This window comes from Myotis daubentonii, chromosome 9 (genome assembly GCF_963259705.1).
Source record: "Myotis daubentonii chromosome 9, mMyoDau2.1, whole genome shotgun sequence".
Lineage (NCBI taxonomy): Eukaryota > Metazoa > Chordata > Mammalia > Chiroptera > Vespertilionidae > Myotis > Myotis daubentonii.
The window spans coordinates 10,029,159-10,044,266 of record NC_081848.1 but is presented as its reverse complement, the minus strand read 5'-3'; the positions used below and the strand labels follow the sequence as shown (position 1 = coordinate 10,044,266).

Below are 15,108 nucleotides of genomic sequence, written 5' to 3'. Positions count from 1 at the left end.
CCTGGGCAAGGGGCCGATCCTGCGATTGGAGGGTGATGGGGGTCAACGCCTGAGGGCTCCCAGTATGTGAGAGGGGGCAGGCTGGGCTGAGGGACACTCCCCCCCCACACACACACACACACAGTGCACGAATTTCGTGCACCGGGCCCCTAGTTTTATATAAAGGACTTGAGCATCGTTAGATTTTGATATCTGCAGTCGGGGGCAGAGGGGTGGTGAGAGGGTGGGTTGGGGAGGTGTTCTGGAGCCAATCCTTTACAGGTAACCAAGGAACCACTGCAGGTAAGTTTTGGACTCTTGGGGTTGGACCCCGGCATCTGGTGCCCGAACAGGGACCCCTAGGTAAGCATCCCGCACTCGGGACGGATAGGACTCCACCGTAGGAAGAGGGTGGATAGTCTTCGCCAACTCCGTCCACACCTTTGGGAATCCCTGGAACAGGATTCCCTTAGGTAACCCCCCCCCCTTGAAAACCCCCACACTCGGGACGGATAGGACTCCACCAGGGTGCTACAGACCCCCCTATAGAGGATAAATAGGGTAAGAAGGTGGATAGTACAGAACTTAGATTGAGAAGATGTGCCATACTGAGTCTAAAGAAAAAAAGACTCCGTATTGATCTTTTAACATATATGCTTGCTAGCAGAGGAATTAAGGTTACTCCCAGTCAGACAGAACGTTTTATACAAGAAATACGTCCATGCTTTTCTGCGGAAGGAAAGGTGCCAGAAAGGTAAATGTAGAGGCATGGGAGAAGGTAGGCCCAAGGAGCCTCATCCTTAACCCCACTGCAGCCTTTCCACCCCGGGAAAGTGCAGGATTGGCAAGCTCTCCCTGGGATGATAGATCAGGACTCAGGTAATAGCGGAAAGCGCCAATCCTACTCTTAAAATGGATATAAGAGAGCATTTGAGGTTTTTCTTTTTAATGCTTGCTTTTAAAAAATAAAAAAGGGGGAATTTGCCGGAAGCCAGTCCATCCTTGCTGTTTCGGGGGACCTGGCATATATGGCATACGGTTCTTAATATGTTTGCTCACCTTCTTGGCGCTGTGTTTTAACCAAGGTCACCTCTCCGAGAAAGGTTGAATCCCCAAGTAGGGATTTTACCCTGAAGTTAGGGAGGGAATAAAACCCCTCAACTAAGTGCCAGGCGGGTAAGTAATCACTTTAACTACGAACAATCATGCTTAAGCTACATAATCTTTACTCCCTGGAATGGAGATAAGAAACGCCCTAACCTTTGTAATAGAGATTGACAGGATTAAAATGAACTAGTATAAATACAGATGTAACAAGACAGCAAGACACAGAACTCAGAACACAGAACCAGACAGAGAGACAGAACTTCAGACACAGAACTTAGGACACAGGGCTTGGAAGACAGGACCAAGAGAGACAGAGCCTAGGCACAGAACCTACACAGAACGTTCTCTAGAGACAGAAGAACTTCGCTGGCGAGAGCATGCCGGAGGATCCTGGACCGGGACTGGCCTCGGAGCCTGGAGGCAGAGCCTGGCGAGAGAGCATGGCAGGGGATCCTGGACTGAACCTGACTGCGGAGATTGGCAGGAGAGCCTGACTGGAACCTGGTGACTGAGCCTGGCTGGAGAGCCTGGACGGAACCTGGCTGGAGATCCTAAGCAGAACCTCTCTGGAGATCGAGCCCAGAACTTGGCTGGAGATCCTGGCTAGGCTGCTGATCAACTGAACGCTGTCTCTGTGTCATTCCTTCTTCGCCGACTCTGTCTACGCCTTTGGGAACCCCTGGACCTGCTGGGGTTGGACCCCGGCATCAAAAGTTACACAAAGCTATGGCCGGGTAGGTCAGTTGGTTGGAGTGTCATCCATGCACCAAAAGGTTGCAGGTTTGATTTCTGGTTAGGGCACATACTTAGGTTGCAGGTTCGGTTACAAGTTCAATCCTAGGGGGCTGGGAGGGAGGCAACTAATCTATGTTTCTTTCTTTCTTTCTTTCTTTCTTTCTCTCTCTCTCTCTCTCTCTCTCTCTCTCTCTCTCTCTCTCTCTCTCTCTTAATCAATAAAAAACATATCCTCCAGTAAGGATTAAAAAACAAATTTTCAATTGCATGGTAAATCAGTACCCCTAATCCCCACTTTGTCCAAGGGTCAACACTATTTATATGTTTAATAGTTCACATTTTTAGAGAGATAATGAATTATTTACATTTTTACATTTACATTCATTTTACTTGAATACTCAAGAGCTCAGTAATAAGATTCAGGTTCAAACCAGCAACTTTCTTTAGCCTTTATCGCCTGACTAGACGCACGGTGCACAAAAATTTGTGCACTCGGGGGGGGGGGGGGTCCCTCAGCCTGGCCTGTGCCCTCTCGCAGTCTGGGACCCCTCGGGAGATAACAACCTGCTGGCTTAGGCCTGCTCCCGGGTGGCAGACGGCAGGCCCAATCCCTAGGTGCAGCCCCTGGTCGGGCTCAGAGCAGGGCCGATTGGGGAGGTGGGGTGCCGCCCCCTGTCATGCACAGAGCAGGGCGAATTGGGAGGTTGTGATGCCACCCTCAGTCATGCTCAGGGTAGGGCAGATTGGGGGGTTGGGGCACCAACCCCTGTGACACTCAAGGCAGGGTCAATGGGGAGGTTGCGGCGCCACCCCGTCACGCACAGAGGAGGGCCAATCAGGGGGTTGGGGCGCTGCTCCCTGTCACGCACAGAGCATGGCCCATTAGGGGGGCTGGGGCTCCATACCCTGTCACACACAGAGCAGGGTCGATCAGGGGGTTGGGGAGCTCCCCCGTCATGCACAGAGCAGGGCCCATCAGGGGTTTGGGGAGCTCACCATGTCACACACAGAGCAGGGCCAATCAGGGGGTTGAGGAGCTCCCCCGTCATTCACAGCCTAGGGCCGATAGGGGAGTTGGGGCACCGCCCCCTGTCACACACAGAGCAGGGCGGATCAGGGGGTTGGGGTGCCGCAACCTGTCACACTATGGGCAGGGCCGATGGGGAGGTTATGGCTCTACCCCGTCACACACAGAGCAGGGCCCATGGGCGGCGGTTGGGGCGCCGCCCTCTATCACCCACAGAGCAGGGCCGATCAGGGGGTTGGGGCGCCACCACTGTCACACTCAGGGCAGGGCCGATGGGGGGGTTATGGCTCTACCCTGTCACACACAGAGCAGGGCCCGTCGGGGAGGGGGGTTGGGGCGCCGCACCCCGCCACACACAGAGCAGGACCCCTGGGGGCGGGGGGGTTGGGGCGCCGCACCCTGTCACACACAGAGCAGGGCCGATCAGGGGGTTGGGGCATCACAACCTGTCACACACAGAGCCGCAGGGCAATCAGGGAGTTGGGGAGCTACCCCCTATCAGGCACAGAGCAGGGCTGATCAGGGGGTTGGGGCGCCTTCCCCTGTCACGAACAGAGCAGGGCAGATAGGGAGGTTGTGGCCCCGCCCCCTGTCACACACAGAGCCGCAGGGCGATCAGGGGGATTGGGCGCTGCCCCCTGTCATGCTGATCCCGGTGCCGGGAGGCCTTGCGGCTCCGCTGATCCCGGTGCTGGGAGGCATATTACCCTTTTACTATATAGGAAAGAGGCCTGGCACGGGTGGGGGCTGGCTGGTTTGCCCTGAAGGGTGTCCTGGATCAGGGTGGGGGTCCCGCCTGGGTGCCTGGCCAGTCTGGGTGAGGGGCTGAGGGCTGTTTTCAGGCTGGTGGGTGACTGAAGCTCCCAACCGCTCCTTTCTTTCTTTCTTTTTTTTTTTTCTGGGCCAGCTTTAGCTCTGAGGCTTGACTCCAGCTCTAAGGCCTTGGCTGCTGAAAGCAGGTATCTGGTTTGTTTGGGTTCTATAATCGAAACACTGTTTCAACTCCAGCTCTGAGATCCCAGCTAGCTGAAAGCAGGTTTCTGGAGTTTGTTTAGATTCTATATTTGTAACAATGTTTCAAACTGCAAGCTCAGAGGCCGGCAGCAGCAGGCGGGGAACGTTGGCTTCCTCTGTCACTGAAGCAAGCAAGCCTCCTGTTTGCTTCGAGCTGCCTGGCTGCTGGCTGCCATCTTGGCTGGCAGTTAATTTGCATATCGCCCTGATTAGCCAATGGGAAGGGTAGCGGAGGTACGGCTAATTACCATGTTTCTCTTTAATTAGATAGGATACAATTGTCATTTCCCGGATCCAATTATTATGCAATCTTACTTTTGTAGATTTCTTAATGTTGTGTCTTTTACTCTAAATCAATTTAAATCCTACCTGAAAGTTGACAGAGTACTAGGAAACATTTCCAGAGAAATAAAGCAGCTTAATTCTGACTTTGCATTGGCAATATTCATTGATGATTGCTTTACTTTTCTCTAAGAACTTTACAAGGTTTTTTATTTTTATTTTTTAATATTTTTATTGATTTCAGAGAGGAAGGGAGATGGAGAGAGAGATAGAAATATCAATGATGAGAGAAAGTCATTGATTAGCTGCCTCCTGCATGCCCCCAACTGGGGACCGAGCCCACAACCCCAGGCATGTGCCCTTGACCAGAATCAAATCCAGGACCCTTCAGTCCTCAGACCGATGCTCTATCCACTGATAGAGCTACAAGGGCTACAAGGTTTTTTAAAACATATTTTAGTTTGACTCAAAGTGCTAAAGGATACAAATGACATCCATGATAAAAGGGATAAGAATGTAAAACGTTCCAAGCTTCCTATTTCATAAATCAAGCTACTAAATGTTTTCATCTGAAAAGCAAATAACTTTGAGTAGTTGGGTAGATTTTCTTATGAGAAATCATAGAATATCTCAATGCCTACATTTCAGGGTCCCTCAAAACTAAAGTTACTGATGTCCTAAACCGATAGTATTAGTCTTAATCAGCAATAAAACAAATCCTAAACAAGGCAGAATACTTAACACAAGTCTTAGTACTACGCTTTGATAAGGTCTGGAACAAGTTTTATAAGATTGGTAGCTAGGATCCAGTGTTTTAGGAATGAGCTCCTATTAATACTGAGCTGCAACAATCTGCAATGCCCACCATGTAACTGAGCTCTCAGCTTCCCTGCTAACATTTTATTTTTATTTTTTTAATATATTTTATTGATTTTTTACAGAGAGGAAAGGAGAGGGATAGAGAGTTAGAAACATGGATCAGTTGCCTCCTGCACACTCCCTTATTGGGTATGTGCCCGCAACCAAGGTACATGCCCTCAACCGGAATCGAACCTGGGACCCTTCAGTCCGCAGGCCGACACTCTATCCACTGAGCCAAACCCGTTAGGGCTCCTGCTAACATTTTAGATCAGTGGTGTAACCATATTTCCCATCTACACGAATACCCTGCTAAATTCCTATTTGTGTCAACCTCTTAGATCAGTGGTTCTCAACCTTCCTAATGCCACGACCCTTTAATACAGTTCCTCATGTTGTGGTGACCCCCAATTTCATTGTTACAAAATGAACATAATTAAAGCATAGTGATTAATCACAAAAACAATATATAATTATATATGTGTTTTCCGATGGTCTTAGGCGACCCCTGTGAAAGGGTCGTTCGACCCCCAAAGGGGTCGCAACCCACAGGTTGAGAACCACTGTCTTAGATGAGTCCATGGGAGGGGTGGGGACAGTGTTATCTATCCTGTGCCCTTCCATCAACGATGGACTAACATCAGGAAGGAGGAAGCTACTACATGACTGATTCTCCCTCCACATTCTATTCCCCGCCGGCCTGGCTGCTTATATCTCAGCATGCTTTCTGCTTGAAAGAATCGAATTATAGCAAATTAATGGAGATAGAAGAGAACTTCACTATCATGCAGATCTTCCCTCACATTTTACAGTTGAGGGAACTCAGACGCAGAAATTAAGCAATTTGTCAATGATAACTGTTAGATAAACGGAGCACAGAGATGTCAGTTGTTTGAGCACTGGGACTCTACTCTAGGTCAGGGAGCATCCCAGGATGCCATGTTCTCTCCAGACATAAGCCTCCTTACCTGTGATGGGAACAAGGATGAGTCAATTGCACCTTGAGAACTTCGTCCAGCAGTAACACATTCTGTCAACAACTGTTTCAAAGTCTGCTTCATTTCCAAGGCCAAAGCATTTAACCAATTCTAAAAATTAAGTTAGAAAATAATATATGCATATCATAAAACAGATATATAATCTATCTTTTTAACTTTCACATTTCATCTTTTTTTTATTTTTTGTAATCTTTATTGCTGAAAATATTACATATGTCCCTTTTTTTCTCCCATTGACCCCTTCTAGCCTTCCCCCACTCCCCCCACCCCCCCCCGACCCAGGCCTTCACCAACCTATTGTCTGTGTCCATGGGTAATGCGTATATGCATACAAGTTCTTTAGTTAATCTTTTCCCACCATCCACCCTCCTCCGCCTTCCCTCTGAGGTTCCAAAGTCTGTTCCATGATTATATGTCTCTGGATCTATTTTGTTCGTCAGTTTATTTTGTTCATTAGATTCTACATCTGAGTGAGGTGTCATGTAATACTTATATTTTTCTGACTGGCTTTATTTGCTATTGCAAATGGTAAGAGTTCTTTCTTTTTTACTGCTGCATAGTATTCCATTGTGTAAATGTACCACAGCTTTTTTATCCACTCATCTGCTAATGGACACTGAGCAACTTCTAAATCTTACCTATTATAAATTACACTGCTATAAACATGGGGGTGCATGATAAATACAAGTATAATAAATAAATATTTATGAATCACTACTTACTTAACTTTCAAAGACTATCATTTGCAATAAAATCTAAGAGTAAAAGCTGCAATCTTAAATAGCTTTTCATTACTTACTTTAACTCTATGTTCTAGTTTTTCTATTTATCTTTAGAGCTCTTTCCAATATTAAAAACAGTATGATACTTTACTCAGCTCCAAAGCCACTGAAGCAAAAGAGTGAAGAACTTTGTCTATGCAAAGCTCATCATCACAGACACTTCCAGACTTCAGTTTTCCTCTGCTGGAAAATTTGCTCTAGTCCAGCTCTAAAACTTAAGCTCTTCCTCTCTCTGTTCATCTAGTCTCAATAAAACTACAGGAAGGAAAACAAAAGCAGAAAGCAACAAAACTCTTTACCAACCATGGGCGCTATTTTAAAATACTTCTGTGCTTTCAATCACCTGATAAAATGTTGAGGCCCAATCAGGAACAATCCTTTGGCTAAACTGTATAGATACATGCATGATAAGACATGGCCTTTGACTTCAGTTGGAAAATAATTCTGGAACCTAAAAATTATAATTTAATGTGATGCAATCTACTGCTATTTGGTTTTAGCTATATACCTGTAATAGGCCTTTGAGAATTCACTCTCAGTCCTAAAGAACCAATTAATTATAGCTATTCTGCAAATGCACTAGCTGCAAGCTTACTAATTCACCTTGATCATCTTATACAACTCATTTTTATTAATCCTCACCAAGGATATTTTTTCCATTGATTTTCAGAGTAAGTGAATGGGAGGGGGAGGAGGAAGAGAAACAGAGAGAGGAAAGAGACAGAGAAAAACATCAATGTGAGAGACTCAACGATTGGTTGCCTCACACACACGCCTCAAATGGGGCCGGGGATTGAACCTGCAACCCAGGTATGTGCTCTTGACCAGGAATCAAACCCAAGCCTTTAGTGCAGGAGCTGACGCTCTAACCACTGAGGGTGCCATCCAGGGCCATACAACTCATTTATAAAAGAAAAGAGAACTAAGACTTATGGAGTACTTATGTTCCAAACACTACATAATATGCTTAAAGCCAGTTATCTCATTTAATTTTCAAAAGAAAGCCTTTACAACAAATAATGAGATTCCCATTTTACAGATAAGAAAACAGATTCTAAGTCACATAGCTAATAAGTTTTGTAGCTAAGATTATTATCCAAGTCTTTTTTACTCGAAGCAAAGGCTCTTTTCATAATTATATACTGCCTTGCAAAGATTAAAAATCCGTATTCCTTTTAATATCAAATCATTCTGAATAAAACAAAATAACAAATTATTTTCTAAATTAACCAACTTTACCCTACAAATTGACTAAATAATTTTTATATAAAGTTCATACACTTAATTCTTTTAATTTTCATACATGAAAAAGAATTACTTACCTCTACATTGTTTGATAGAAGAACTTTATTTTTTAAAGGTACAACTTCGCCCTCCAAAGATTTCATTGCAATTATATGTCTTGACTCATTATCAAAACATACACTATTAATACCTACATTTTAAAAGCAACAATTTAAATAAAAAATGATTAAAAATGATTATTAGAAATCATATATGGTTATCACATAATATATACTTCATAAACAATATGACAATGCAATAGAATTATGTTAATTTTAGCATATAATGTAATACAATAGCTTTTAATAACCAACAAGAGGAAACAACCCAAGCCCATCAACAGGTAAATGAATAAACAGTGATATATTCAAACAATGAAATGTTATTCAGTAATTTAAAACAATAAAATATAAGGTTGGTATCTCAAAACATTGTGAGAAAAAAAAGTCAGACACAAATTAGTGCATAAGAATACAGACTGATGATTCAACTGATTTGAGGCAAAAAGATGAGAGAAAGGGGGAGGGCAAATAAGACTGCCCTTCCCCAAAATTTGAATATTTGTTTAATATTTAACAACAACAAAAAGCCTAAATACATTAACTAATTTTGATCCCAGAAAACCCTATAAGTTATTATTTTCAAATTTTCAGAGAGGTAACAATTAATTAAAACTGACTAATAAATAGTACAGGTAGAGCTTGATTGCAAGCCTTCTGATTCCAAGAGCTCTTTCCACTACCACCCACAGCCCACAGTTAAAAACATCTTAAAACTTCATATAGACAGTGGTTAATAAATACTTCTGCAAAGCACCAGAGTAAATATTTTCGGTTTCTACAAGCCATGATTCTCTGTATCAACTAACCAAATCTGTGCTAGTAGCATAAAAGCAGCTATACACAATAGTGTGACAGTGTTATGAGTGTGACAGTGTTCCAACAAAATTTCCTTCTAAAAACACTGGCAGTGAGAGATTAAAAATGGCAGCAGAGTAAGTGGATGCTGCACAAACACGTTCCCAGGAACACACTGGAATTACAACTAAAATACAAAAAACTTCCTGACTAATCAACAGAAGACTCACTAGAGAGAACTTGATATGCGAGGACCTAAAGTGGAGACTGCATAGAGACTGGTAGGAGGGGCGGAGGCGTGAAAGGGCTGGCTTGGCACCCACTGACAGCAACTAAAGTTCCAGACAGATATCTCAGCTGTGGGGGGTTGCCACTGAGAACTCTAGAATCTAATCCCCAAGCTGGGCCCCCAAGCAGAGAGCACCACAACTAAGAAGGGTACCCATATAACATCTGGCTTTGAAAAGGAGTAGGGTTGCTGTCTGCTAGGGAGCTACAGCTAAAAATTCAGGGAGCCTCTTAAAGGGCCAACATACAAAATTCCATGTGGAGCCAGCCACCTAGTGCTTAGGCAGAAGAAGAGCAGGGTGGACTGTAGCTGAGTGAGAAGAAGCCAGGATTGGGGACTAAGAAGTTAGAGCTCAGAAGGCAGACACCCCCAGTTTCCTGTGCTGAGTCATTCCCTCATGCAGCAGAGGACATCTTTCCCAGCTAGGTATTTGCCCTGCCTAGGGGGAAGACAGTTGACCCATCCTATTGGAAAACACCTTCCCCTGAGGTCACTGAAGAGACTGAAAATAACAATTAGCCTACAGGCAGAAGCAACTGCCCCACCTTGTTGAAAAAAAACTCTCGCCACACCTGAGGACAATTGCCTGGGGGCAATCCAAATCAGAATCCTATCAGGCTATAGGCAGAGGCGGTCTCCGGAGGCTTTGAGTCTTTGCCTGATCTAATTAGTTAGAAACAGCATTTGACACTGTCCTGCACTAGAGATTGAGAAGCATATAAGATCTACCTAATACACAGTTAAAACTCAGACAGCCAAAATGAAGGGACAAAGAAACAACCCCCTAATGAAAGAACAAGAAAATTCTCCAGAAGAAGAGATAAATGAAACAGAGATAAGAAATTTATCTGATGGTAAAGATGCTCAACAGCATGAGAAAAGATATAGTAACTATGAAAAAAGAACAGTCAGAAATAAAGAATGACAAAACACAAATAAAGAACACATTGGAAGGCATACACAGCAGATTAGGGGAAGCTCAGGATCAAATTAGTAAATTAGAAAACAGGGTTGAAAAAAATCAATCAGAGAACCAAAAAGAAAAAAAAACAATTAAAATACATGAGGAGAGCTTAAGGGAGTTGTGGGACAATGTGAAACATAACAATATTCGAATAACTGGTGTAACAGAAGAGGCAGAAAGGGAGAAAGGGATAGAGAATGTGTTTGAAGAAATATTGGCAGAAAACTTCCCTAACCTGGTAAAGGAAAAGGTCACACAGGTTCAGGGGGCACAGAGAACCCCAAGCAAGAACAACCCAAACAGGCCCACGCCCAGACACATCATAATGAAAATGCCAAAAATTAAAGACAAAGAGAGAATCTTAAAGACAGCAAGAGAAAAGAAAACTGTTACCTACAAAGGAGCTCCGATAAGGCTGACACTTGATTTCTCATCAGAAACTCTACAGACCAGAAGGGAATGGCATGAAGTACTCAAGGCAATAGAAACAAGGATCTGAAACCAAGATTACTTTATCTAGCAAGGCCATCATTCAAAATAGACGGTCAAATAAAGAGCTTCAAAGACAAAAAAAAGTTAAAGGAGTACATCGCCACCAAGCCAGCTTTACAAGAAATGATAAAAGGGACTGCTGTAATGAGAAGAAACAGAGAGAGAAACCTAGATATACATATTTAAAATGGAAGCAAATAAGTAACTATCAATAAAAACCCTAAATGTAAATGGATTAAATGCTCTAATAAAAAGGCATTGGGTAGCTAAATGGATACAAAAACATGACCCAACTATATGCTGTCTACAAGAGACCCACATCAAAACAAAAGACACACAGGATAAGAGTGAAGAGATGGAAAAAAATTGTCCATACAAATGGAAAAGAAAAATAAGCTGGAATAGCAATACTCATATCGGACAAAATAGACTTTGGAATGAAGGCCACCACAAGAGACAACAAAGGTCACTACATAATACTAAAGGGATCAATCCAACAATAGGATATAACACTGGTAAACATTATACACCCAATATAGGAGCAACTAAATATATTAAAAAAAACTTTTAGACGACTTTAACAGAGAGATCAGCAACAATACAGTCATAGTAGGGGACTTTAACACCCTTCTGACTTCACTGGATAGATCTTCCAGACAAAAACTTAACAAAAAAACATTGACTCTAAAGGACACACTGGATCAAATGGATTTAATTGACATTTATAGAACATTTCACCCCAAAGCAGCAGAATATACATTCTTCTCAATTACACATGGATCACTCACAAAGATAGACCACATGTTAGGACACAAAACAAGTCTTTACAAGTTTAAGAAGACTACAATCACATCAAACAGCTTCTCAGATCACAGTGGAATGAAATTAGAAAGCAACTACAGTAAAAACACCCCAAAACACTCAAACACATGGAGGCTAAGTAGAATCTCTAAGACTCAACAAAAGCAGTCCTGAGAGGGAAGTTTATATATGTCAAACCTAAAGCCAACATCATACTTAATGGGCAAAAACTAAAAACATTTCATCTAAGAACAAGAATAAGACAGGGATGCCCACTTTCACCATTCTTATTCAACACTAGAGGCCCAGTGCACAAATTCGTGCATTGGTGGAGTCCCTCGGCCTGGCCAGCAATTAGAGCTGATTGAGGCCATCTTGCCCAGTCCCAATTAGGGCCAATTGATGCCGGCCAGCTGGGGGGAGGGACTGTGGGAGATTGGCCAGCCATGGGAGGTTGGCTGTGTGAGTGCACTGACCACCAGGTGGTAGCTCCTGCGTTGAGCGTCTGGCCTCTGGTGGTCAGTGGGCATCATAGCAACCGGTCAACTGGTCATTCGGTCAACAGGTCATAACAGCCACTTAGGCTCTTATATATAGATATTACTGGAAGTGCTAGTCATAGCGATCAGACAAGAAGAATAAATAAAAGGTAGCCAAATTGGTAAAGAAGAAATAAAACTGTCATTATTTGTAGATGACATGATATTGTACATAGAAAACCCTAAAGAATCCACCAAAAAAACTACTAGATTTAATAAATGAATTTGGCAATGTAGCAGTATACAAAATCAACACCCAAAAATTGATGGCTTTTGTATACACTAATAATGAACTCACAGAAAGAGAAACTTAAAAAACAATCCTATTTACCACTGCAAAAAAAAAAAAAATTATGGTACTTAGGAATAAACTTAATCAAGGAGGCCAAAGACCTATACTCAGAAAACTACAGGGCGTTGAAAAAAGAGATAGAAGATATAAACAATTGCAAGAATATAGTGTGTTCATGAACTGGTAGAATCAACATCATTAAAATGTCCATACTACACAAGGCAATCTACAGATTCAATGCAATCCGTATTAAAATACCAACAGCATATTTCACAGACCTAGAACAAATACTCCAAAAATTTATATGTAATCAAATAGACCCCAAATAGCTGCAGCAATCCTGAGAAAGAAGAACAAAGTTGGAAGAATCACAATACCAGATTTCAAGTTATACTACAAAGTCACCGTAATCAAAACAGCCTGGTACTGGCATAAGAACGGGCATGTAGATCAATGGGACAGACAGAGAACCCAGAAATCAACCCCAATCATTACACTCAATTAATATTTGACAAAGGAGGCAAGAGTATACAATGGAGTCAAGACAGTCTCTTCAATAAATGGTGCTGGGAAAATTGGACAGATACATGCAAAAATGGAAACTAGACCACCAACTTAAACCATACACAAGAATAAACTCAAAATGGATAAAAGACTTAAATGTAACTTGTGAAACCATAAAAATCCTAGAAGAAACCATAGACAGCAAAATCCTAGACATCTCTCATAGCAATATGTTTACAGATATATCTCCTAGGGCAAAGGAAACTAAGGAGAAAATAAACAAATAGGACTACATCAAAATTAAAAGCTCTGCACAGCAAAAGATACCATCCATAAAACAAGAGAGACCACTGTATGAGAGAACATATTCAGCAATGACACATATGATAAAGGATTAATACCCAAAATATATAAGGAACTCATTCAACTTAAAAGAAGGGAAACAAATAATCCAATTAAAAAATTGGCAAAGGACCTAAATAGACACCTCTCCAAAGAGGACATACAGATGGTCAAAATGCATATGAAAAATGTTCAAAGTCACTGATCATCAGAGAGATGAAAATTAAAACAACAATAAGGTATCACCTCACACCTGTCAGAATGGCTACCATCAACAAATTAACAAATGACAAGTGCTGGCAAGGATGTGGAGAAAAGGGAACCCTAGTACACTGCTGATGGGAATGCAGACTGTGCAACCGTTATGGAAAACATTATGGAACGTCCTCAAATAATTAAATATGGAACTGCCATTTGACCCAGTGATCCCTCTTATAGGAATATATCCTAAGAAACCCGAAGCACCACTATGTTCATAACAGCACAATTGACAATAGCTAAGATCTGGAAACAGCCCAAGTGCTCATCAGTAGAGGAGTGGATAAAAGAGTTGTGGTACATTTATACCATGGAATACTATGCAGCTGTAAAAAAGAAGAATCTCTTAACCTTTGAGACAGCATAAGGGACCTAGAGAGTACCATGCTAAATGAAATAAGTTAGTAAGAGAAAGTATCACATGATAGCACTCATATGTGGAATCTAAGTAACAAAATAAGCTGATGAACAAAGTGGATTCAGAGACACGGAAGCATGGAACAGTGCAGAATCTCAGAGGGAAGGCGGGGGAGGGTGGATGGGTGGGAGGTAATCAACCAAATACCTTGTATGCATATATGCATAACCCACGGACACAGACAATAGGGTGCTGAAGGCTTGGGCCTAGGGGTCAGGGTGGCCTGGAGGGGGTCAATGGGGGTAAAAAGGGAACATATGTAATACTTTCAACAATAAAGAATAAAAAAAAAGTTATAACTTAAAAAGAAACTGGCAGTGAGCCAGATTTGGCCTGTCGGTCTATAATTTGCTGATCCCTAATTATAGGTAAAAATGAAGAAAAATTTTTATTTCTTAAAGTTAATTTGAAAAATATGACTCTTTTCTAAAAAAATGAAATATTTTAAGAAAAAAATAATCATCATTATTTTTGCAGCAAAGCAATTCCATTTGCAATTACCCAGCAAAACTGACTCAACAATGTCAAAGAATATGGCACTATTACTCTACACTTTTTTTCAAGTAATCTTACCTATTTTCATAGAGTGGTTATTATCTATATACAAATAACTCCTAAGTTTACATCTCCATCCCAGGTATCTTTGCTGACAATAATTGCCTATTAAAAATCTCCACTTGGATATCATTCAGGAGATCTTGAACTCAGTAATGAAGGGACATGTTCTCCTTCACTTCCAAGCCTCTGCAGAACCTATTCCCCCTGCCTCCCCATCTTTCTTCTAGCTAACACCTACTAGTATACATTCTTCAGTCTCATGTTAGAAGTCACTTTCTTTATGATGTCCCAAAACTGACCTAAATGCCTTCATAGATGCAGATATAATGCCATTTACTTATATTGACCATGGGAACTGTCATACTATATTTATCAACTTACTAATTTAGCTCCCCTACTAAACTATAAGTTGTTTGTGTGTATGAGCTGTATTTTATTCAATAGTCTATCTAAGAGTCTAACATTATGTCTGGCAGATAGTTGAAACTCAATAAATATCGGTTGAATAAATGTTGAATCTTACCAGCAAACAGTTTCTTAAGGTGAGACTGAATTACTGAAGGATTGGTAGACTGGCCCAATATTTCTAACAAGTCATCATCACCAATAAAATAAAATCTTGGAAATGCTGAGCGTTTTTCCTAATAAAAGTAAAACAAAAAAAATAACCTTTTCTTTTCAAAAAATTACTGTTAAGTAGTTTACAATTTATTACATAAATATTTTTT

At 41.8% G+C, this 15,108-nt stretch overlaps 1 protein-coding gene across 3 annotated transcripts in view; it reads right to left on the bottom strand.

The window, feature by feature from the left end:
* Positions 1 to 15,108, bottom strand: part of DYNC2H1 (dynein cytoplasmic 2 heavy chain 1) — a 305,024-nt gene that overhangs the window by 243,319 nt on the left and 46,597 nt on the right. For all 3 annotated transcript variants that reach the window (XM_059707923.1, XM_059707921.1, XM_059707922.1), the window contains exons 28-30: positions 14,904 to 15,021; positions 8,105 to 8,217; positions 5,971 to 6,090 (exon numbers count right to left, since the gene is read on the bottom strand). In XM_059707923.1, the coding sequence (XP_059563906.1) occupies positions 5,971 to 6,090; positions 8,105 to 8,217; positions 14,904 to 15,021 (351 nt within the window). The remainder of the gene's footprint in view (positions 1 to 5,970; positions 6,091 to 8,104; positions 8,218 to 14,903; positions 15,022 to 15,108) is intronic.